Source organism: Bubalus bubalis, chromosome 18 (genome assembly GCF_019923935.1).
Source record: "Bubalus bubalis isolate 160015118507 breed Murrah chromosome 18, NDDB_SH_1, whole genome shotgun sequence".
NCBI classification, from domain to species: domain Eukaryota; kingdom Metazoa; phylum Chordata; class Mammalia; order Artiodactyla; family Bovidae; genus Bubalus; species Bubalus bubalis.
In genome coordinates this window covers 25,301,987-25,326,553 of record NC_059174.1, presented here as the reverse complement: position 1 = coordinate 25,326,553, position 24,567 = coordinate 25,301,987, and the positions used below count along the sequence as shown (strand labels likewise).

At 52.6% G+C, this 24,567-nt stretch overlaps 1 protein-coding gene and 1 long non-coding RNA gene across 3 annotated transcripts; one reads left to right on the top strand and one right to left on the bottom strand.

Annotated features, from left to right (window-relative positions):
• Positions 1-1,446: 1,446 nt before the first annotated feature.
• Positions 1,447-23,177, bottom strand: DRC7 (dynein regulatory complex subunit 7). 2 transcript variants are annotated; one of them, XM_006059038.4, is made up of 18 exons: positions 23,138-23,177; positions 19,782-20,013; positions 19,006-19,180; positions 17,765-17,890; positions 16,823-17,017; positions 14,677-14,835; positions 12,622-12,840; positions 11,575-11,703; positions 8,316-8,388; positions 7,350-7,478; positions 7,018-7,146; positions 5,819-6,039; positions 4,829-5,044; positions 4,250-4,360; positions 4,053-4,163; positions 2,972-3,166; positions 1,998-2,137; positions 1,447-1,726 (listed from the first exon to the last, which is right to left on the bottom strand). In XM_006059038.4, exons 1-18 carry the CDS (start codon positions 23,157-23,159, stop codon positions 1,633-1,635), a joined length of 2,676 nt encoding a protein of 891 aa, XP_006059100.4. In that variant the 5' UTR covers positions 23,160-23,177; the 3' UTR covers positions 1,447-1,632. The 2 variants fall into 2 exon arrangements, with proteins under 2 accessions (XP_006059100.4, XP_006059101.4); XM_006059039.4 differs by having other exon boundaries at positions 23,021-23,149.
• On the top strand, positions 3,127-6,823 carry LOC123330387. Its single transcript, XR_006546255.2, has 3 exons — positions 3,127-3,453; positions 3,627-3,714; positions 4,102-6,823. It is a non-coding gene; the product is annotated as an uncharacterized LOC123330387 (long non-coding RNA).
• Positions 23,178-24,567: the final 1,390 nt, after the last annotated feature.

Here is a 24,567-nt window from a genome sequence, read left to right as displayed (position 1 = left end):
CGAAGATCATGGCATCTGGTCCCATCACTTCATGGGAAATAGATGGGGAAACAGTGGAAACAGTGTCACACTTTATTTTTGGGGGCTCCAAAATCACTGCAGATGGTGATTGCAGCCATGAAATTAAAAGACGCTTACTCCTTGAAAGGAAAGTTATGACCAACCTAGATAGCATATTGAAAAGCAGAGACATTACTTTGCCAACAAAGGTCCGTCTAGTCAAGGCTATGGTTTTTCCAGTAGTCATGTATGGATGTGAGAGTTGGACTGTGAAGAAAGCTGGGCACCGAAGAATTGATGCTTTTGAACTGTGGTGTTGGAGAAGACTCTTGAGACTCCCTTGGACTGCAAGGAGATCCAACCAGTCCATTCTAAAGGAGATCAGTCCTGGGTGTCCTTTGGAAGGAATGATGCTAAAGCTGAAACTCCAATACTTTGGCCACCTCATGCGAAGAGTTGACTCACTGGAAAAGACTCCGATGCTGGGAGGTATTGGGGGCAGGAGGAGAAGGGGACGACAGAGGATGAGATAGATGGCTGGATGGCATCACTGACTCAATGGACGTGAGTTTGAGTGAATTCCAGGAGTTGGTGATGGACAAGGAGGCCTGGTGTGCTGCAATTCATGGGATTGCAAAGAGTTGTACACGACTGAGCGACTGAACTGAACTGAGGCCTTGGTCAGCACTTTGCCGAAACTGCTGTTTTTTTCTTTTTCCTCGGGTTCGGTGCTGGTGTGCTCTGAGAACTTTGTCCCTCTTCTCTGGCTTGGACCCCAGCTTGAATCCCACACAGGAGGCTTAGAGGGAAACAGAGTCTGATTCTGGGTCTGAGTCAGTCTTGGAGCCCGGGAATGCTACCCCCACAGCCTCGATTAATGGATGAGTGCACTGCAACTTGAAGGGGACCACCAATTTGGATTTGCAACCCGATAAAGGCCGACTTCATTTGGGACTCGGGTGGGGTGGGCTTTGGGAAGGGCCGCTACCCACAGAAGTCAGAGGAGCAGAGGCAGGGGTCACACACATGTCTTGGGAGAAAGCCACTGGGATATTGTTTAAAGGGATATAATGCTTATGAAGTCAGAGCCGGGGTTAAGGCTGAGACAGCCATGAAACTCTGGATACGGTACATTTCAGAGCTTCCAGTTTCTTGTCTGCAAAATGAGGGTCTTGCACCCCCACCATGGCTGGGGTGGCCCAGCTCACAAAGTGGGAATGGCAAGCCTAAGGTGTGTGCGCCAGAACTTGGGTTCTCAATGCTAGACTGCAAGTGACTGAATTCCAGTGCCTCTTCTTATCAGCCACTAATTAGCCATGTGTGAAATGGGGATGCAGTTGCTGTATTAAATAAGATAAGGCTGTAAAGGTGGTCCCAGGCCACAGATAAAGAAGGGAAGGAGAAAAAGGCTGCTGCTGGAGTCTGTGAAACATGAGGTACACGTGGCAAATGGCAAGTGTTTATTTACAGGTAAATTAGGCAAAGCAGGAAGGTAGTGTGCCTGAGTGGATGGTCATTAGCTGAGCATGGGGAACACGAGGGCCAGGCTTTGGGGGAGGTTTCTTTCTCTGGCAGCTTTGCTGAGGCCTCAGGAGGGACTCAGAGGACCACAGGTGTAGGGGGTGAAGAGCATCAAACAAAGACTTTAAGTAACTCCACCAGGCGTGGGTCCTTGTAGAGCTTTTCCTCCAGAGCCAAGTACTTCAGTGGGGCCAGCTCCTTGTGTCTGAAATCAGAAGTAGGGGTTACAAAGCTGGTACTCCGAGACTTCCCTGGTGGCCCAGTGGTTAAGAATCCTTCTTCCATTGCAGGGGACATGGGTTCAATCTCTGGTCAGGGAACTGAGACCCCACATGCTGCAGGGCAGTTGAGCCTGCATGTCACAACTGGAGAAGCCTATGCACCGCAATGAGGATTCAGCACAACCAAAAAAACAAAAGCTGGTGCTCCAACATCCTTGTGGGTCCGCTCGGCTCCCCCCACCCCTGCCTCCTCACCGACTGAGCCGCTGCTCCAGGATACGGATGCGGAACATGGCCTGAGAGCAGTAACTCAGGTATAAGTCTTCATCCTCAGGCGTCAGGGTCACCTGATTCTCCTGATACCACTGCTGCTTCTTCTGCAGCTCTTGAGTCTCCTGTGGGCATAGGGAAGGAGAGCAGGAGGGCTGACCCAGACTGCATGCTGACCCCGCCCCCGCACAGGGCATCAGACAGCCCCGTAAGGTCAGCCCCGTCACCCCTTCTCCTAGAAGCCAGAGAAGCAGAGGCAGAAATTCTGGGGCCTTGTTTAGAGGGATATATGTCCACAAGGACTTCCCAGGTGGCTCAGTGGTAAAGAATCAGCCTGCCAATAGAGGAGACGAGGGTTAGACCCCTGACTGGGGAAGATCCCTTGGAGAAGGAAATGGCAACCCATTCTAGTATTCTTGCCTGGGAAATCCCATGGACAGAGGACCCTGGTGGGCTACACAGTCCATGGGGTCAGAAAGAGTCGGACACAACTTAGCGACTAAACAACAACATGTCCACGAGGTTAGAGCAGGAGTCAGGACTGAGAGCCACATGACTCTGGTCAAAGTACATTTTCAGAGCTTCCAATCTGTCGTCTGCAAAATGAAGGTCATTGCACCCACCCCCACCCCCACCACCATAGAGATGTTTGGGAAGATTAAATAAGATAATGCAGGGGAACTACACGGGTGTACCTGACCAACAGACATGGGTCAAAAACTATAGGAGTTGTTATAATGCTCCAGCCAGCCAGCCATCCACCCCTCCATCCACCTTTCCACCCAATAAACAAGGATGAGAAAGGACAGCTTGGTCCTTTGGACACACCAGGCACTGGCCTCCTCCCCCTCTGCCTGATAGTCCCTCACAAGTCTAAGAGATGGTGAGCCAACAGCCCTGGGCCGGTTTTCCGCTGGAGGATGCCGAGGTGCCCACCCCTGCCAGGGCCCTGGCTGCACCTTTTCAAAGCGGGCCTGGATGAGGTTGGCTTTGTCAATGAGCCGCTGCTTGAAGTCATTCAGGCACTCATCCTTGAGGCGCACGGCCTGCCAGCGCGTGAGCTTCTCCCCAGGCGGGAGCTGGGCCAGGAACGGGGCCAGGTAGTCCAGCTGGGCCTCCACCTGTCGCAGGTGCTCCTCGTGTAGCACGCGCTCCTGTAAGAGGGGGCCGGGGGTCGGCTGGACCAGCAGGGGCCGCAGACATCCCCCAACCAGCTCTATCGAGATGTGACCACACAGAACTGGGCCTCAAACCCTCTGTGCTTGAGGCCTCGGAGGGCTCTGTGCTGTCTCCTGAGATCATGGTTATTGGTGACGGCCAACTCTGGTGTCTGTGAGTTCACACGTCTCCACTCAAGCCTCGGTACATACCTATCACTCAGCAGATGCTCGCTCGATAAATGGTAATAAAGCGTGGTTGTTACTGATGTTAAAAACTGCTGGTGAGTCCCTTTTTTCCCTTCCACCCTGGGGCCTTCTTTATGTGCTGTGTTGGCCGCCAGAGCCCAGTGAAGCTAGAGATGTGGGGGCAGACATCCCCACCTCTGGGGGTCTGAGAACCAGACCTCAGGTGCCCAGTCCTGTCTTGCCAACCTCATCTATTTTTTTTTTTTAGAAATCTCCACTTGGTTGGTGAAGGGGATTTAGAAGCTGGCCTCAAAAAAACCAAGCTGGGTCTTGCAACCAGAGTGGGTAATGTGAAGGTATGTGCAGGGGCCAGAAAACTCAGGCCCATGGCCAGAGTCCACTCACTGGTGCTACCAGCCCAGGTCACAACCTCCAGGGAAGCCCCCAAGTGGAGGTCTTGGCTTGGCCATAGCTCCTGGAGGTGGTGTGGGGGGACCTGGCCTGTATCCTGAGCATGTGTTGGGGCGTGATCCAGGGAAATGGTCAGCTCACAGCAAAGATGACCACTGTGGTGTCAATAACTTCATCACCTCTAAAGGGCTTCTCCCGAGAATCCCTATCAACCTCAGCACCCTGGAGGTGGGGGTGGGTGGGTGGGGGAGGGGTCGGGGGGAAGCCAAGGAGCAGGGCTCACCATGGCCTCTCGGTACTCCTTGCTCTTCTCGTTGCGCTTGGTGTCATAGATGGAGATGGTCAGCGTGTGTGCCTCCTCCTCCTCCTCCCGAAGCTTCAGGATCTCCAGCACCTGAGTTGGGAAGTGGGGGCAGACATAGTTAAAACACCCCCCACCCCTGCTACCTGCCATCTGCCCACTCCCACAGAACACCCGACCTCCAGCTCCGACTCCCAGGCCTGATGTCTGGACAACTTCTCCTCGTTCTTCAGCTTCATCATGGCCTCGTACTGGTAGAGAAGCTTCTTGGTGTGCTCCATCGGCTCCACCTGGAACAATGGCCACAGTGACTCAGAGAAGCAGCAGCAACGGCTGGGGTTGTGGGCAGATTCTGGAGCCAGATCTCTTGGGTTCAAATCTTTCCCTGCCATTTTCTAGCTGTGTGACCTCCAGCCAGTTGCTTCACCTCTCTGGATCTGTTGCATCTCTAAAAGCACAACTAGCAACAGAAGAGAAACTGGAGACTCAGAGGGGCCAAGGAATGTGCCAGCAAAGTCAGGATTGGAACTAGGAAAGCCAGCCCTGTGGAGGTGCTGAGATCTGTCACAGCCTTGGTCGCAGGATGGAAAAGGAGACGATTTTCAGAGGAGCTCAAAGAGTATTATTCCCAGATGGGAGGTCTTGATTTTCCCAGGGGCGAAGATGAATTTCCAGGCTGGGTGCCAGGGCCTTCCACCCCAGGGCTCTCTCTTCACTCCACCCCATCCTGCCCCTGCCCACCAGACTCCCAAGCCCACCTCGAAGCTGATACACATGTCGGGGGTCATGATGATCTTGTTGCCCTTGCTGTCCACCTCCGTGCGCCGCAGGAACTCGCGCTTGTTGGCCGTGATGTGGTCGGAGCGGCAGTGGTAGCGCAGCTGAATGCGCTCCTCGGGGATCAGAAACACTCGCTCGGCCACGTCCTCGTCCGCAGGCTTCGCAGGGTTGCGGAAGAATCTCTCTGTGATTTTCTGGGACACCAGAACATGCGGAGGAGGCAGGGTGGAAAAGGGGGACTTCTGTGCTTGCCCTGAGGACAGGCGCAAAGGACCCTCAGGGACGCTGGTGTCTGGAGTTATTTGGGGGGTGGGGGGTTATGTAGAACAGCCCCTCCCAGCTTGACAGTGGCTCTCAAGGCCCCAGGGTTCTCAGTGCCCAGCGCTCCAGCCCTGTGTGGTGCGCCATTTCTTCTCTAGCTCCTTCTGCCAGACTCTGCTTGCCCACCTCCAGAGATGGGGAGCTCACCACCTCTCCAGGCAGCCTGCTCTATCACTTGACAATGCTTACTGCTAAAAAGAGCTTCTTTGGTGTGCAGAGGTTAAATATAGGTGCAAAATAACTTGTGATGATATGGAGGAAAAAGCTGCACAATTTAAGTGAAGAGAGTGATACAGGAATTCTGCACACATGCACACACACACATCTTTGAAAAGACTCTCAAAATCCAATCTATTAATATGTGATAATAGCTGAGAGATGAAATTCTGAGATGTTTTTTACTTTTTATAATTTTACATATTTTCTAAGTGTTTAGTCAAGAGTGCGTATACACACACAAAGACAATACCTCGGTGGCCCAGTGGCTGACGTCCGGCATCAGACAGACCCAAGATGGTGTGTTTGGTAAAACAGGAAAGGTCACTCAGTAAAGAAGACTCCCTGGAGTCGGGGCTCCTCCCCTTCAGGGTAACCTTGGCCCACCAGAGTAGGCAGGCACCCCATCCCCAAGTCCAGCAAGTACTTACCACCATGGGCCGGGGGTTTGACTCTGCGCTGTTCAAAGCCAGCTTCTTCATCCGGGGCCCGAAATTGACATGGCGGTAGGAGAGGAAGTCCGGCCGACCTTGGTAGTGCTCTGTCATCGTCTTGGGTGTCTCCTCCCGCTTGATCAGGCCGTCCACGCGGGCCGTTTCATAAAACTCCATGACACGGTCCATCTCAGGTTGCATGGACTTGTACGAGTGCACTGCGGGGGAGGTGGGGGCCGGGCGACGCCTAGGTGAGCACCCGGGGCCCCTAGCTTCATAACCCGACCCCAGGCCTTGGGGAGAAGCCTCATCTGTGATGTCACCAATGCCCTAGCGCTAGGTGTTTAGGCTGCTTCCAGCTTTTTTTGTTATTATAATCAACACCGTGATGAACATCTGTTTGATGTATGTTTTCTTCTTGCCTGCTATTTGTGCAACAGAACTGCTGGTCAAAAAACGTACATAATTGAAAGCTATCATTGATTATTTTGCCCAACCGCTCCCCAGAAAAGTTGTGCCAATTTGCCGTCCTACCAGGAATGAAGGGGAGTCTCTTGCTTACACGTGGTAGGGCCATTTTTAAATTTTTGCCAACTGAAGGGTTGTAGGTTGGTCCCTTATTGATTTTCTTTCTTTCTTTCCCCTTCCCTTCCCTACCCTGCCCTCCCCTTCCTGTCTCAACCAAGTGAGATTGGTCCTGTTTTTAGATGTATATTGAGCCTATGTTTTTCTTTTGTGAATTCTTGGATTGGGTTGTTAATTCTCTCCCAGGATATGTCCTTCCCTGCTTCCCAGTCTACTGGGCTTGCCGCCACATCCGCACTGCCACACTTCTGCCCCCTGCATTGCCCTTGTGGGGGTGCTTGTTGGTTTTCTTGTAGGCATCCTAACCCCTGTAAACGTGGCCCGAATGGGTACCTGATCCCAACCACAGCATGGGCTGCAACCCTGCTTTACCTTTCCTGGAGGAACACTTGTCACATTTCCTTAGATTTTCTGTGCTTCCTCTGACCTCCCACACATCTGCTTTGCTTGGGGAGGCAGGGGCTATTTCGATTGCTTGCCACCCAAGAACCCTGGCAATAAGGATGCTGGTTCCTCCCACCACGCATCAGCTGCCATGGAGGCTGCTCTAAGGAGCACATGAGGCCCCCACCCTGGGCTCCCACCCTGGCCTAGTGACGGGGTCCACGCACCGCGCAGCGCCTGGGGGTGGCCCGGCTTGAAGTAGTCGACATTCAAGCCCGTGATCTTGTTTATGTGCTTCAGCTCCAACATGTCCTCCCTGTTCTGGTACCACTCCTTCATCTCCAAAGTCTTGGTACCTGTGGGGTCCGATCGGTGTCTGAAGCAGCCAGGCCAGGTCCCCCAGCTGCTGTCCCACCACTCCCAGCACACAGAGCACACCAGCAGGGCCCACACTCACACAGATAGGGGTGGTGACATGACCGAGGTCACGTAACATGTCGGGGACCCACCTCTTCTGCCCCCTTCCCCCCCCACCCCGCAGCTAGAGCTGCCCCCTTACACTCCAGGTCCTCGTAGGTGGTGAGGCGGCACACGAGGCCGTTGTTGTTGAGGTACGGGGCCCACTTCTCCAGCTTCGCCCTCTTGTACTGTATCACCTTCTTCCCGTTTGGGCAGCGGGTCTCGAAAGCTGAGGACACAGAGTGGGCTGGGGTCCTTCCTCCCCAGACTGGGGGAAGGGAAGGCCAGCCTCACCAGCCACTCGTCAACCTCTGTTCACTGTGCTGTTTGCTCAGCTCCTCCAGCCCCCAAGCCCACTCCAGGAAGGCAGAGGGGACAAGTCACCAGGGCGGCTCCTGCCCTGGAGGACATCTCAGCTTGAGCCTGACCACACCACACTCTTCCAGACCTCGGCTGGAAACACCATCCCCTCCTGCCCTTACTGTGCTGACTTCTTCCGATCCCTTAAAACTTAGCTTAGATGAGCCTTCCTCCCAGAAGCCCTTTCTGCCCACCCACTCCCCAGCCTCCAACCCCCAGGTTCCCATGACACCCTCTCCAGCCCTTCCCACCCTGATGGGACAGCCTAGGTCTTCCCCGTGGGTCCAGGCACTCCCAGATGGAAATCTCAGCAATCAGCAGAGGTTGGCACAGGGCACAAGCATGCCCCGCCCCCCTGCTTTCCCTGCCCGCCCCTTTTTGGTCCTGAGACCCCTGCCCCCACTGGCCACTGTGCGTAGTCTCCTCCTGGCAGAGTGGGCTCAGGGAGGGAACAGCTGTGTCCCGGTCCCCAGTCCTCCAGCACCTGCCATACTCCATCACTCTGGGTCTGGTAACTGAGCCCTGTCCTGTGTGCCAGACTAGGGTCAGGCCGCCGGCTGCAGAGCTGAGCGTGTATGGTGGGAAGGAAGAGATGAAGAGGGTGCAGCAGGAAACATGGAGCCAGGGTTTGGAAATGAGGGGCCGAGGCAGCCTCTGCAGGCATCCCGCCGCCACAGATGCCCCCAAAGGCCCAGAGATGCTGTACCTTCGGGGGAGATCTCAATCTGCTCCACCCATGAGGGCGGCATGTCGAAGCTCTTATCCTCATCCTCCTTGCCCTGTTGGGAGAGGTGGGGGTGGGGTGGGTAGTTCTGATCAGGACTGGGCCTTCTGATCAGGGCTGACTTATGGGCAGGTCAGAGCTGCTCTCTAAACCCCCAGGGCCAAGCCCCCCAAGGTGGCTTGTCAGCTCCCCCAGCGGTGCTGGAGATCTGACCTGGTGTGACCTGAGACGGGGGGAGGAGGAGGAGCAGCTCTACCCCTCTACCCACCTGGTGCCTGGCGAGGACAGCCACGCCCTGTCTTGTGTGACCCCCTCCCCCCACTTCCCGCAGAGGCAGGAGACAAAGCCACAGGCCTTTGGTTAAAAGAGGGGCTTCTGGAGTCAGGTGGGCCCAAGCCCCACCCTCCATCCAACACCAGCTCAGGTAAAGTCCCTTAATGGCTCTGAGTCTCAGTTTTCTAACTGCTTGGGAGGATTGACTGATAAATGCACATAAGGGTTTGGGACACTGCCTGGTTGCCCTTATTGTTTTTCTTTCTTTCTGAGCCTAGTTTCCCCATCTGGCAAATAAGGCCTAGTCTAGACAAATGAACTCTCTGATGATACCAAAGGCCACAGCTAGCAGGAAAAGATTTCCCACGTTCACTGCACTCATGAAGCCTTTCTCCACTGTGAATTCTCTGATGATACCAAAGGCCAGAGTTAGCAGTAAAAGATTTCCCACATTCACTGCACTCCTAAGACTTTCTCCAGTGTGGATTTTCCTACCAGAACTGAGGAGGTGCATTTGATTAAAGGAGGTCACATAGTCACTGCCCTTATATGGCACTTCCCTGCTGTGAACTTTCTGATGAGAACAAATGTCAGCCAGAGTTATAAAAGATTTTCCACATACATTACAGGCATAAGGGCTTTCTCCTGTGTGAATTCTCTGATGTCTATGGAAATTGGAGTTGTTGATAAAAGATTTCTGACATCCATTGCACATAGAAGGCCTTTCTCCAGTGTGAATTCTTTGATGTACATAGAAAAAGGATTTATGGGTAAAACATTTTTCACATTGAATGCATTCACTTATAAGGCCTTGCTCCAGTATGACTTCTCTGATGTTCAATTTAAAAACAATACAAATGAATACACATGCAAAACAGAAACAAACTCAGGTTTAAGGGCTTCACTCATGGCTCACTGATAAAGAACCTGCCTGCCAATGCAGGAGATGTGGGTTGGATCCTGGGTCAGGATGATCCCCTGGAGGAGGAAATGGCAACCCACTCCAGTATTCTTGCCTGGAGAATCCCATGGACAGAGGACCCTATCAGGCTACAGTCCATGGGGTCGCAAAGAGTCAGACACGACTTGGCAACTACATTGGACAAATGATCTTCAGGTTAGGTAACCACAGAAACTTGCATAAGATTTTCCCAGTTTGAAACTTCTCCATGAATAGATACATGTAAATGCATGGCTGAGTCCCTTTGCTGTCCACCTGAAACTATCACAACGTTGTTAATCGTCTATACTCCAATATAAAATAAAAAATTAAAAAAAGAAAAGTCTTCTTGCCAAATTGCTCAGACTTCTGACACCCGCTTGGCTTGTCTGTTCTCATTTTGAGGCCAGCAGGGGGCGCCAGTGGTCCAGGATTTACTGCACAGCAGAGGAGGCTCTCTGGTCTCCAGGGAGAAGAGGCTGCGCCCACTCAACACCATTTCCAGGTGGGTCTACACGTCTTTCCAAGCACATCACACCGGTGGTCTCACTTGTCCTCATGCAGCCCCAGGAGGCTGAACAGAACTGCCTTTGAGAACCCGGACTTGGGAGCCGGACTGTCAAATCCCAAGTCAAATCCCAGCTGTCACTTATTGGCTGTGTAACTTTGGGTCATTTATTTCACCCCTCCGTGTGTAAGCCTTCCTGTCAGTAAAATGGGGCAATAATAATCATGGATGACAATACTAGTACCCATCACACCGGGTAGCTGTGAAGATATTGGCAAGTTAAAGGGCTTCCCTGGTGGCTTAGATGATAAAGAATCTGCCTGCAATGCAGGAGACCCAGGTTCGATCTCTGGGTCGGGAAGATCCCAACCCACTCCAGTATTCTTGCCTGGAAAATCCCGTGGACAGAGAAGTCTGGCGGGCTGCAGCCCATGGGGTGGCAGAATCAGGCACGACTGAGCCGCTCCCACTTTCACAGCACTTAGAAAGGGCCATGTGAGTGTTACCTGGGGGCTGAATTGTATCCCCCCAAAACTCATATGTCCTAGAACCCAGAACCCCAGAATGTGACTATGTTTGGAGACAGGATCTTTAAAGAGGTATCGAAGTTAAACTGAGGTCATTCAGGTGAGCCCTAATCCAATACTACTGGTGTCCTTATAGGGAGAAATTAGGACACAGACGCACACAGAGGAAAGAGTGTGAGGACCTGGGGGTGGGCACCCCTAAGGAGAATCCAACCCTGCTGACAGCTCGACTTCCAGTCTCCAGGGCTGTGAGAAAAGAAATTTCTACTGTTTAAGCCACCCAGTCTGTGTTATGGCAACTTTAGCAAACGAATACCCCAGTTATTACTACCGTGATGTAACTGACCCCATTCCCCATTTTACATGCAGATGATGAAACTGAAGTTTCCAACAGTTAGGAAGTTTGCTCAAGATGTTGGAACCAGTGGCGAAGGCATCTGGGCCTCTGACTTCCACTCACAGGGTCTCATGCAGACCTGCCTGGATTGCCCCTGAGTAGGAGATCAGAGATGACCAGGCCAATGACCTTCAGAAGGGCTGATAGGAGGGACAAGAAAGGTCTGGAAGCGTGTGTGGAGGATCATTGCGATCATGCAGGAGAGGCCTGGATGTGAGGGATGGGTTCTGGGGCTTGAAAGGGATGGGTTCTGGAGAGGGTCTTATTGCCCTACTCCAAAGGACAGGGCAACCCCTGAACAGGAAGTGGGCTGTGTGTGTGTGTATAGAGGGGGCCGAGTGGGGGATGGGCATGAGGCCTGAATGCACAGACTTTCCCCGCACCATTTGGGGGCCCCGGGCAAGTTGCTGGACCTGTCTGGGCCACAGTCTGCCCATCTGCAAAACGAGGGCATGGTCCAGGCCCTTCTGCTTCAAGGAATCTATAAGTGGTCTATCTGAACTGCCCCGCCCTAGACACATACCTGTGGGGGAAGTGTGTCAGGCTGGCCTGAAGCAAGACAGGGTGTCAAGTCCCCCCACTCCATGGAGGCTCACCAGGTTTTCCACGTCGTCATCATCATTCATCCCCTCGTCCTCCTCCTCAGTCAGGGACAGGAAAGGCTTGTCGGTCCCCAAGAGCAGGTACTCCCACCTCACGGGGTCTCCCAGGTCGAAGACCAAATCCTGATGGAGAAGGGGGTCGCTGAGCACACCCCACAGCCAGTGTACCCCCCTCCTATTCCACAGGGGCAGGGAGGGGGCGAGGAACAGCCAAGCCCAGGGTGAGAAGAGACCCAGCTGGGTCTCAAAGGGGCCAGAACGTGGCTCCAGGCTGCCTCTGAGAGACCTCGCCTGCCCTCCACATCCCCACAGGGGGACGGAGGCCCTGAGGGGGCTGGGACTCCCTTCCCGTGTTGGTCTCTGGGTGAGAGACTCGGAAACTCTCTGGCCTGGGATAGGCCTGAATGTGGAGCTCATTTGGCATTGTCCTTACAGGAAGAGATGAGGTGTTGCTGTATGGCAAAGACTGGTTCAAGAAATAGAACATTATCCACACTCCCAGAAAGTCCCCTGGTATCCAGTTACAACCTCCCTCCAAACATGTGCACATCTTTTTTAACTTCTGTAAACGGCACTGAGGTTTTGGGTTTTGTTTCCGCTGCACTAGGTCTTCATTGCCCCAGGGCATAAGGGATCTTAGTTTCCCCATCAGAGACCGACCCCGTGTCTCCTGCATTTGAAAGGGATTCTCAACCACGGGACCACCAGCGAAGTCCTGGCACTGAGTTTTTATACATAAATATGTATGGAAGTTCATTGAGCTGGACGTGTAGGATAAGTGCATTTTTCTGCATGTATATTGCACTTCAATACAATGTTTTTAAAAAATCAATTGAACTAACAATCCACATTTTATAAGGATACAGAAACTAACAGAGTGACAATAATCATACTGGAATGATTATGTATGGGTAAAGCAGTAGGCCCTGGGTACTCCAGGAAAAGCTCAAAGCCCCCTTGGCTGGTGGCCAGCTCTCCCCACTGGCCCACATCCACCCTCCCCCACTGTGCCTGCCACACCCGCCCAGGCCTGCCCAGCACCTTGCAGCAGTTCCAGCAGTCCTGCATGTTGACCCAGTAGTTCTTGTGGTTCCAAAGGCTCTCAATTCCCAGGAAGTGATCGTCCTGGGTGCTGTAGCTGCGTGCAGTGAATGGGTCAATGAAAAAACTCTCAGGCACCTCGCGTTTCCCCGACAACACCAGGACCCAGGAATGCACACGAAGGCCGTGCAGGGGGTCGGTCTTTGCGTTCTCCTGCTCCTGCATGGGAAAGGTGGGTGACCTCGAGGCAAATGGATGGGAAGGGGATCATCAGGGGTCCAAACATCTCCCTGAGGCTGAGGAACTGGCAAAATAACCGAATTTTGATCCACACTGCATCTCTGGTTGACTTCGTGACCTTGAGGACATCACCCCACTTCTGAACCTGTTTTCTTATACATAAAATGGGAGGATCTAGCTCGATCTGTGGTTTATAAACTTAACCTTTTGGCGCTCTAGGGTATCTGGGATTTATTGGCTTTCTGTGTTGTGATTCTGGGTGAGATTTCATCCAAAGAAAGATAGAGGGACACCATATGACTTCCCTATCTGCACCCCTCTGGAAAAAGGGTCACTGTGCCATGTTCATCATTGCATCACCAGGGTCTACTGCATCCCACAGTAGACCCTCAATAAATACTATATGGAAGGAAAGACAAGAAGGGAGGGAAGCAAAGTAGATGAAAGGGATGATGAGAGTGTGGGTGGATAGGAGGAGAGATGGGAGGATGGTGGGAGGGTGATGGGCAGGTGGTGGGTGGGTGGTGGACGGGTGGTGGGAGGGTGATGGGAGGGTTTTGGAAGGATGGTGGGAGGGTGGTGGGTGGATGGTGGAAGGGTTTTGGAAGGGTGGTGGGCAGGTGGTGGGAGGATGGTGGGAGGGTGGTGGGTGGGTGGTGGGAGGGTGGTCAGAGGGTTTTGGGAGGGTGGTGGGCGGGTGGTGGGAGGGTTTTGGAAGGGTGGTGGGTAGGTGGTGGGAGGATGGTGGGAGGGTGGTGGAAGGGTTTTGGAAGGGTGGTGGGCAGGTGGTGGGAGGATGGTGGGAGCGTGGTGGGCGGATGGTGGGTGGATGGTGGGAGGGTGGTGGGCGGGAGGTGGGAGGATGGTGGGAGGATGGTGGGAGGGTGGTGGGAGGATGGTGGGAGGGGGATGGGCGGGTGGTGGGAGGATGGTGGGAGGGTGGTGGGCGGGAGGTGGGAGGGTGGTGGGAGGGGGATGGGCGGGTGGTGGGAGGGTTTTGGAAGGGTGGTGGGAGGATGGTGGGAGGGGGATGGGCGGGTGGTGGGAGGGTTTTGGAAGGATGGTGGGAGGATGGTGGGAGGGTGGTGGGAGGATAGTGGGAGCGTGGTGGGCAGATGATGGGTGGATGGTGGGAGGGTGGTGGGCGGGAGGTGGGAGGGTGGTGGGAGGGGGATGGGCGGGTGGTGGGAGGGTTTTGGAAGGATGGTGGGAGGATGGTGGGAGGGTGGTGGGCGGGAGGTGAGAGGATGGTGGGAGGGGGATGGGCAGGTGGTGGGCGGGTGGTGGGAGGGTTTTGGAATGGTGGTGGGCGGGTGGTGGGAGGATGGTGGGAGGGTGGTAGGCGGGAGGTGAGAGGATGGTGGGAGGGGGATGGGCAGGTGGTGGGTGGGTGGTGGGAGGGTTTTGGGAGGGTAGGTGGGAGGGTGGTGGGTGGGCAGTGGGAGGATGGTGGGAGGGGGATGGGCGGGTGGTGGGAGGGTTTTGGGAGGGTGGTTGGAGGGTGGTGGGAAGGTGGATGAGGGATGGATGTAGAGTGTATGCAGGTATATCTTCAGTGAGCTCCTGGTCTGGATCAAGGAGGACACCAGAACTGCACAGCACACAATGAATTGGCCCAGGCAGCACAGCTCTGTAGTATTAGCATCTGGCTGACCACCACTGGGATGGAGGTGGGGTTTTTGGAAGAGGGAGGAGGGGAATTGAACCTGGGGGCCATAAACACATGGCCTGTGGCCTGAGTCTTTTTCCCCATTCCAAGCAGCCCCTTCTCTGGAGCCGAGTTCATGGCTTGAGGGCTGAGGATGGTGGACCCACCAAGAGGCGTGCCTCCTCCTGCTTCCGCCGATTCTCCTCCTCAGCCTTGATCGCCTCCTGCCTCTTCATCTCCTGTTCCTGCTCAAACCTGCTGGTCAGGTCCCTGGGAGGTTTGATGGCATACTTCTTAGGGGGTGCCTTTTCCTCCTCCTTGACACTCTGTCACGAGATGAGAGGAAAAGGATCAGCAGCCACCCACACTCTTGCTCCTGGAGTCTGCAGGTTCTCTGACCCCAAACACAGAAAGAGCCTCAGCTCCAGACCTGTGACTGTGGGTATGTCCTCCCATTTCCCTAACTGCAGCATCTTCTGCAAAATTCAGTGAGAACCTTTTCCCCAGGCTTGATCTGTCAAATGCAGACAGGACAATGTCTGTATGAGTTGCCCATCCAGGCCGGAGCTCAGGAGGTGTGACTTCTGTTCTTCATCCCCCATGGCCTAGACTAGCTACGATCTGGTCTGATTTAGAAAATGGGGCAAATTGTCGGGAATCAGATTTTCAGGTTTTACCACTGCAGGGCTTCACATTTTGACTTGAAGTGAGTGTTTCCTGGGCTCAGAAAAAGAACAAAGCCTGTGTGTGTGTGTGTGTGTGTGTGTGTGTGTGCGCATGTGCACATGAGCGTGTGTACACAAATGTGTGTGTGTGTGTGTGTGTGCATGTGCACATGAGCGTGTGTACACAAATGTGTGCTAGGTGGCCAGAAAATGTCCAGGAAAAGACACCACAGAAGCTGCAGAATGGGGACCTAGTATGAGGGAGAAATAGCGAATCTCCACCATTCATAGTCAGACAGACTGGGCCTCAGCCCCCAGGGACCCATTTACCAGCTGTGTGACTTTGGTCACAAAAGCTATTTGATCTCAACACACTCACATGTAAAACACAAGAGCAATCATTCCTACCACGCAGTGCTCTTGAGAGGAGCAACCAAGTCAAGAAACATGTAAGTGGTTTATAGACCGGAATGTTCTCAGCACCCATTAGCTATTGATATCAATTTCATAATTAAAATTTTGGCTGAGCTAAGAGGCCTGTATGTGAGTTCATAGGCCTTTGGAGCCAAAAGCAGTGATGGAACTTTTTTTGTTCCATCTTTCCAGGGGAGCTGGGCCTGAGACAGCAGGCTGGGCTCTCACCAGGTGCCTCCCTTTCCTTCTCCACCAGAGAACAGCCCCAGGGGCCCCAGTTGCTCACACAGGTATAACACAGGTGCATGATGCTGGTTGCCTCAGGCCCCTGGATCCCCTGCCCCAAGCTGCAGATACTCATGGGGCCTTGACCCTGGATCACAAAGTCCTAGAATCAATCCAGTTCATGAAAAGCATTATCTGCCTGTGCATGCATGCTAAGTCGCTTCAATCATGTCTGACTCTTTGCGACCCTATGGACCGTAGCCTGCCAGGCTCCTCTGTCCGTGGGATTCTCCAGGCAAGAATACTGGAGTGGGTTGCCATGCCCTCCTCCAGGGGATCTTTCCAACCCAGGGACTGAACCCACATCTCTTACATCTCCTGCATTGGCAGGTGGGTTCTTACTAAAGCCACCTGGGAAGTCCTTTCTGCCTGTAGCGTGGCTATTTTCCAAATGCACAGAGATGCTTTAATGATTCCTACAATTAAATTCACTAAGAAGTGTTTTGAGTGTTCACAGCTGCCTCGGGTCATTATGGTGTACTCAGTCAGCATATATACAAGCACAACCACTGCCTGCTGTGGTTTGGTGGAGGTTTGGTGAGATTTTGTGCTGTTAAAAAAGGGATCTTTTTACATGAGAGGGGGGAAAAAAAAGACAGAACTACATGTCTGTTCATTTGTCTGCTTTTTCCTTATATGAAAATGACTGGATGGCTTTTTATCATGTGCACAGGATAAATTTGGAAGAATTTGGCTGAAGATAGTCACCATGTGGCATCCACTACTGTGGGGAACACAGTAGCTGCAACTGAGTGACAACAAGTGGAGAGGAGCAGCCAGTTTGGAGGAATGGGCTGTGTGCATGGAGATGCCAAGGGGAGAGAAATCATCAGTGGTTTGATTTCATTGGGCGCGGGTGTCCCAGTTGTAGAGCTCAGCGGCAGGGACAGGCTGCCATAAGGATGGCGTGTCTCATGTGATGCTGAGGGCAGCAGGGGCCCGGCCGTACCTCCTTGGGCTTCATGGTGAGTGGGCACACCTCCCGAGTTAGGTCCATGTGGCACAGGTCCTGGGAGCCGTAGCCGTTGACACAGTAGGCATCGTAGCCGGCGCCGATGAGCATGGAGCAGAGCAGTGTGCTGAAGTCGAAGCAGTTCCCCTTCTGGTACTTGAGCACAGTGGTTGAGGAGTACAGGTACAAGGGCTGGGCACAGCAGGCTGGTCAGTACAGCTGCCCCCTGCCCCTCGCCAGTCTCCCCAGGGCTGGGCGCCAGGGCCAGTGTGCAGGCTCAACCCCAATGGGGCTCCTCCCCTTTGCTGGGTTAGGGAGCCTGCTAAGAATGGGGTGAAAACCACAGCCCCCGTGTCCAGAAAGTGCAATCCACATTTGCCTGTAATTCCAAAGGGCCATGGACTTCTTCCTGGTGGGAAAGACCGTCTAGATGTTGAGGCTTCTGGCCTGAGGATCTTTGATTGGATGTTTTATGGTTTTATTCCAAAGTTACCCTTACCTTCTACCTCTGTCTCTCTCTTCTCTTTCTCCACTGTGTACATATTCCCTTTTCTCTCCCTCCTTCCCACCCTCCATTCTTAAAGAGATTAAGCTAGTCAGAACCCCAAAAATGTGGCCTTGAAACGTGGGTAGCAGGTCCCCCTCTTTCCTTTTCCACCTCCTAAAGTCCTGAAAAGAAGACTCTGAAAGCCGAAGGAGGCAAAGGAGTCAAAGAGGTGGGAGTCCAGAGATCAAGCATGTTGTGTGACCTCAGGCAAGTGGCTGTCTCTTTCTAGGCCTGTTCCCATCCTCCCTCCCAGCCAGGGGGTCGGTGAGGGGTTCGGCCCCGACAGACTCATAGACTGTGGCCCGAGGCTGGCCAAGCCTCCTTCTCCCAACCTGCCTGGTTTCCCATCTCTGGCTTCGTGGCCTAAGGATGCAGCCCCAGGTGATACTTACAGGTTTGAGGGGGTCGGGCAAGGGCACCATGGACAGGAAGTCAGAGACGAACTGGGCACAGGTGTCCCAGTTGTAGAGCTCAGGGTAGGGCATCAGTGTGGGCCGGATGGTTGTGCTCACGAACTTCTGCAAAGGGAGAGACCACAGGCCCTGGGGCAATGTGCCACTTGGGAGGAAACCACGGTGCTCCGAGGAAGCTGGAGACCTCAGCATGGGGTTGGGGGCCACTCTCTAGGCCTCTCTGGGCTGCAGGTTCCTACTCAGGGCCTTGGGAGTTGGAGGAAGGGATTCCCTCAAGGCCCTTCTTGCCCAGATCTAGCATAATCCTGTGCTAGTGATGTGATCACTACCGCATCATCACCACTACCCCACTCAGCGCCGCTCAGTCCCGCATCACCTCCCTGACCCCCAGCAACTCTGTGAGGCAGGTCCCACTGACGGGTGAGGAAGCCGAGGCTCTGAGAGGTGAGCTGACTTGCTCAGGTTCACAGTCAGTAGCAGAGTCGGGTCTGTCTGGCTCTATACTGCTGCCCAGCGTGGGGGACCTAGTGCTTCTATGGCCTTTGAGGGGTTGCTCTGCTGCCCTGGGGCCAGGAGCCAGGCCTCTGGGGTCTCCGTCCCTGTGAATTCGAGGAAGGTTTCACCAGCACCAGATCACACATGGCCCCACCTAAGGGGCAGCCCCCACAGATGGCTGTAGCAGAAATGCAAGTCCAGGGTTACCAGATCCAGGAAAGAGGGGACTAGGGATCTGGTTGGGAACAGCTGAGTTCCAAGTGCTGGCAGCTAACACAAGGGTTACATCACCAGGTGGGCCAGATCAAACGGTCTGCAAGCCCTTGTCAACCTATGTATGGGCTGCGGCATTGTAACTTCGCATTCATCTCCTGCCATTGGGCCTACAGGTGGGGAAACTGAGGCCCAGTGAGAATCAGGGACGTGCCCTGGGTCCCAGGGTGGGAAGGAAGGAGGCCAGCACTCGGGTTCTGCCTTTGTCTGCACAGGGCTGGCCTTGGGGGCTGGAGATCGCACTGGCTGTCCGACTGCCCCTTAGGTGGGGCATGGGGGCTCCAAGCCACCACAGACCCCAGGGGTGATGCACACCGGGCCTGCTGGGGCCTGTGGGCATTTGAGTTTATATGCTGCCCCCCACCATCCTCCAGGAGAGGTCTGTGCTTGGCCCGCCTCCCTCCGCCCTCTGTGCTCCGGCCCCGGCCTTGCCCTCTACCACCCGGTCTTACAGGCACTTCACACTCGTTCAGTGGGTGCAGGAAGAGGGGCACACGGTCGGGGCACAGGTGGCTGTACTGGCGGGAGAAGTTGTCCGCCACCTGCAGCAGGTGCTCCTCCTTGAGCGTGTTGCTTTGGTAGGAAAGGGGCAGCTTGAAGGTGTCGATAGTGTCCTTAGTAAAGGTCCTGTGCCCACAAGAGGGTGGTATTAGCCTGTGTGGGGTTGGGCCTGGCACACAGGGAACCCTCCATCTACCTTAGCTGCCACCGGCTCTACTCCGTCCTCATTTAATCCTCATAACTACTTAGGAGGGAAGTGTCGTTCTTATCAGCTGCTCTTTTATTTTTTTAATCTATTCTTAATTGGAGGATAATCGCTTTACTATGTTGTGTTGATTTCTGCTGTACAACAACCATAAGGATACATATGTCCCCTCCCTCTTGAACCTCCCTCCCCTGTCCATCATCCAACCCCTCTAGGTTGTCACTGAGCACTGGGTTGATCAGATGCCCCTTTAAACAGATGAGTGAAATGATGCACAGAGAGGCTGAGTGGCTTGCACAAGGTTACGCAGTTAGGGAGGGTTAACTCCCTAGGAGTTAGAGACTTGGACCAGACAGCCTGAAAGCATGGTCCTCACTCTTAACCATCTCCTTCTAGGTCCCCGTGCTGCCTCCCAGCCCAGGCATCACCATTCTGACCTGCTCTCTCTCTGCCCAGCCCTGGTCTGACCACCGCCAGGGTGGCTGGGCCAAGGTCCCCTCCCTCCCTATCCCTGACACTCACAAGAGCTTCTCCGGGACAGAGACCTCAATCTCTGACAGCTTCCTCTCCAGGTCTCTGAGCATCTCCTGCGTCATGGTGGTCTCCTCCCTCCGCACCTCCATCGGCCTCTTTGTTTTCTCTCCCCTCTCGGCCCGCTCAGCTGCTTCTTCTCGCTCCGCCGCCTCTTCCTCCTCCACTTTCTCCTTCAGGACCTCCATTCTGGCGTGTCTCTGACTGTCTAGAGAGGAGGTCGCTGCAGGAGGATTAAATGCACTCAGAATGGCCAATTTCAGGCCAGAATGTAGTCAACGACACCAGCTGTGTCCCTGGATGGTGCTTTGATGTGCTTTAGAATTCAGGGGTCCCCAGCCTCCGGGATCTAATGTCTGATGGTCTGAGGTGGAGCTGATGTCATAATAATAGAGATAAATTGCACAATAAATGTATGTGCTTGAATCATCCTAAACCATTTCCCTCCACCCCTGGTCCATGAAAAAATTATCTTCCATGAAACTGGTCCCTGGTGCCAGAAAGGTTGGGGACCGCTGGTTTAGATCACAAAGGGAGGAGGCAAGACCCTCTTAAACGTCCTTTCCATCAGAGAGAAAGTCTCCACGTGGTGTGAGCACACCTGTAACACCTTTCTGACATTTGCAAATTTCCCCTTAAAGCAGAGAGACGATGCAGGTCACACGTTGAGACTATTGTCAGGGCAGGAGCAGGTAGCTGAGACTTATTAACCTTACTTTGCTTTTTGTATATTTATTCCGCCAGTTACTTTCTCCTTCTGGCAGGTGATGTTAGTGCTGCATGGATAGTATTATGAAGTTTCCTATTAAATATATTTATGAAGTCCAGTAAGTCTAAATTCAAAGAAACTTATTCATAATTATCTTTTAGGCCTCTTAGATATGACACCTATATGCTCAGTCACTAAGCTGCTAACAGGGCTGGTTCCCAGTGCCTCACGAGACTGGGTGGCACCATGGCTGGCAACACTGGAGACAAGCAGTTGTTGTTTCCCAACCCAGGTATGGAACCTGTGTCTCCTATGTCTCCTGAATTAGCAGGCAGATTCTTTACCTCTGGCACCACCTGGGAAGCCCATTAATAATAGCAAGGAAGGGGAAAAAAAAAGAGGTAACATCACCAAACTTGGAACACAGAGAGGGCAAGAATGGGGCTGCCTCTAAGGCACCTGAATAAGGGGCAGTTGGCAGTGACACAGCCTACACTCTTCTGGCCAAGCCCTTGCGTCATCTCTCAGGATGGAGGACCTTTGGGTGGGGGGGTGGAGGGTGGATGGACACTGAAATGCCATATATGCTCATGTGCCCTAGGGAAGGCCTTGTCTGCAGCCAGAGAGCCCAGCCTCACTAAAGTGGACCAAAGATCCAGTCCCCTTATAACTTCCAAAGTGATAAGAACACCAGGCACATCTTTTTTTTTTTCTGTTTTAGCAAGGCTGGTTGACCCCCTGGATGACTCCCTGATGGGGACCAGTCACCAGAAAGACCAAGCCGTGGCTGGAAGCTTGGAATTTCCAGCCCCTCCTCCATTCTCCAGAGAAGAGAGAAGAGTAGAAATGGGCTCAATAATTGATCAAGCCTATGTGAGGAAACCTCCATAAGACTCTCAATAGTAGGATATTCAGAGAGCCTCCAGGTTAGAAAGGCAACGTCCTCTTCGGGGACAGAAACTCCTGCACTCAGGACCTTCCCAGATCTCGCATTATGTATCTCTTCACCTGCCTGGCCATCTGTGTCTTTTACTGTATCCTTTAATAAACTGGTAAATGTAATGAGGTGTTTCCCTGTGCCTCTCTAGCAAATAAATAGAACCCGAGGAGGGGGTCATGGGAACCCCCAGTTGGTAGCCACATTGAACAGAAGTTGTGGGTAACCCAGGGACCGACTGCTTGCTTACTATTGGCATCTGAAGTGAGTGGGAAGAGTCTTGTGGGACTGAGCCCTTAACCTGTGGCATCTGATGCCATCTCCAAGTAGGTAGTGTCAGAATTGAGTTGAATTGTAGGACACCCAAGTGGTGTCATGGAGAATTTCCTGGGACTTCTTTGGTGGTCAAGTGTTTAAGAATCCTCCTTGCAATGCGGGGGATGTCGGTTTGATCCCTAGTCAGGGAACTAAGATCCCACATGCAGTGGAGCAACTAAGCCCATTCCTCAAAACTACTGAGCCCATGCGTCACGACTAGGGAGCCCTTGCACTGCAAAGAAAGATCCCACATGATGCAATGTAGATCTGTGTGCTGTGCAACTAAGAACTGATGCAGCCAAATAAATAAATGAATATTTTAAAAAGGAATTACTCAGTGAGGGGAAAACTGCGCATTTGGTAACCAGAAGTGTCAGAAGCAAAGGGTTTTGTCTGAGAAGTAAAGGAGACACACAGAAGGTGGAAGACTGAGTTTTTCCATTACAGACCCTATGAGGCATTACTATTATGATACCCACTTTTCAGAGGAGAACGCTGAGGCCTAGAGAGGTTAAGTGCTTGGCTTAAAGTCACAGAGCTAGTAAGGAGCAGAAATATACATGAACCTGTATATTTCTGGCTCTGAAATCCATGCATTTAAGGGCCTAATGAGGAGAAGGCAATGGCACCCCACTCCAGTACTTTTGCCTGGAAAATCCCATGGATGCAGGGGCCTGGTAGGCTGCAGTCCATGGGGTCGCCAAGAGTCGGACACGACTGAGCGACTTCACTTTCACTTTTCACTTTCATGCTTTGGAGAAGGAAATGGCAACCCACTCCAGTGTTCTTGCCTGGAGAATCCCAGGGACGGGGGAGCCTGGTAGGCTGCCGTCTATGGGGTCACACAGAGTCGGACACGACTGAAGTGACTTAGCAGCAGCAGCAAGGCCCTAACAAAATGTAAAAATCCTAGAAGGAATGGATGGTTTAGTGGAGGGGGAGTGAGAAAGGAAAGACATAGGAGAGGAGGAGGCCAAGGTGTCAGTGGGCAGCCACTAAAATGGGCTCTGAGCCAAGGTCACAGAACACGTCATCAGAGGTGGAGCTGAGCCAGAACTTGCAATACTTATTCCCGGCATCAGCCTGCCCCTTCAGCTAAAGCACAATTTGGGGAAGGCAGTCCCGCCTTAAAGTTCCCCCAGTTCTGTGCCCAGCATTCTCCCTACCCCACAAGCCCTTCCCTGCGTCTTTCTCCCCAGCAGCAACCTCCTCTTCACCATCACACACACACACACACACACACACACACACACACTGAAAACTTACCCAGAAAGTTTGGGGTTGAAAGGCCCCAGGCAGAAGAATCCCCCTTACCACCAGCGCCCTTGCCCTCCCCCCTGCCAGGTGGGGTTCAGCCACCCCAATCCCCAGCTCCCATCTCACCCTTGAGGACAGCCTGTACCATCTGTTAGCCTGTCTCCATAGTAACAGCTTTCAAGGCTGAGGGCAGGTCATGGGAGAGGAGGCTTCTGGGAAATGTAGTCTTTTGTCACTAACCAGGTCTGGGTCCAGGAGACCCACTGCAGTGTGTCCCTCAGCCCGTGGTGGGCTGGAACCAGCTTGTGTGCCAGTTTGCAAGAGCTGATGGTTAAAGCTTTAGGAATGTTTGTGAACCCATTGATGAACACAGTCATTAGTAAAATTCAAATTACAAAAACATATAAGTAAATAGACTATATTAAAAGCAGAGGTAAGAAATACTCAAAACTCATCACTTCCTAATTATTTTACTGCATTTTATTGTTATCTAAGCTCCAGAGGTTATTTATCCCTATTGTTATCCATACAACGAAAATATTATGTAAGGGTAAGCTACTCCGCATCTTTTTCCAACTCTGTTCAGTGATGTCACATGGGTAGCTTAAAATTGTCCATGAGATTATTTATACCACAGAAATTGGCAAATGCTGCAGACAAGGACTTTTTCTCTCATCACGCGTGCTAAGTCGCTTCAGTCATGTCTGACTCTTTGCGATCCTGTGGACTGTAGCTTGCCCGTGGGATTCTCCAGGCAAGAATCCTAGAGATTTCTCTCATCAGGTGTTGTTAAACATTTACCAGGACAGCACTGCTTCTGCTTGCATGGTCAGTATGGCCTTCATCAAAACAGATAGAAACCAGGGTGGGTCCTGGCATGGCCGCCTGTCATGGTGGACAGTCAGGCTGCCTGAGTCCCGGTTCTAGTTGAGGCTGGACCACTGATTTAGTATAAATCTCATGGCACAGAGAAAACTTACTTCTTAGGTTAGTGGCCCATGAAAATGCTTACTTTAATTTCTTTTAAATTACAAAGAAAAAATGAATAGACCGATAATGCACATTATGAGTCCACCTGGGATTATATTCGTCTTCGTACCAATGCAGTCGTAAAAGATAACTTCTGTTTTGTTTTTGAAGGAAAGGGCCCACAGAACTTGTGATGCCGCCTTGTCGGGGGGGAGTGGGGTCCAGAGAAATCCTGCAGATGTCTGGACGAGATTGTATAGTTGCTGCTATTGGTGAAAATGTAGGAATCACCTCAATTCTTCATAATAAAGAATAATTTTTTTCCTTCCGGCTGGAACATTATGCAGTCATATAAAATAAAGTGAGAAAGATAATTTAGATGGAGGGAAAGTTCCTAAGATGGCATGTGGACTTCAGTCCTGGAGTTCAGCCTGGAATTACCTCTCTGCGGAATTCACCTGGGAGGCGGCCAGGAAGGGAAGAGGAAAAGGAAAATGTGATATGCGCCACCGGTGGAATGGAACATAGGCCTCCTTTTTCCTTTTGTCTCGTGCAACACCTAATTTCCTCTGCATAGTTGTTTATTC

What these genes read in the sequence shown, in the direction of transcription:
- DRC7 (XM_006059038.4), bottom strand. Translation starts at nt 23,159, where the DNA reads ATGGTACAGGCTGTCCTCAAGG. An exon ending in ATGACGACGTGGAAAACCTG is followed by an intron (nt 8,389 to 11,574) that starts GTGAGCCTCCAT and finishes CTCTCCCAACAG; the next exon opens with GGCAAGGAGGATGAGGATAA. An exon ending in CCTGGGAGTCGGAGCTGGAG is followed by an intron (nt 4,164 to 4,249) that starts GTCGGGTGTTCT and finishes TTCCCAACTCAG; the next exon opens with GTGCTGGAGATCCTGAAGCT.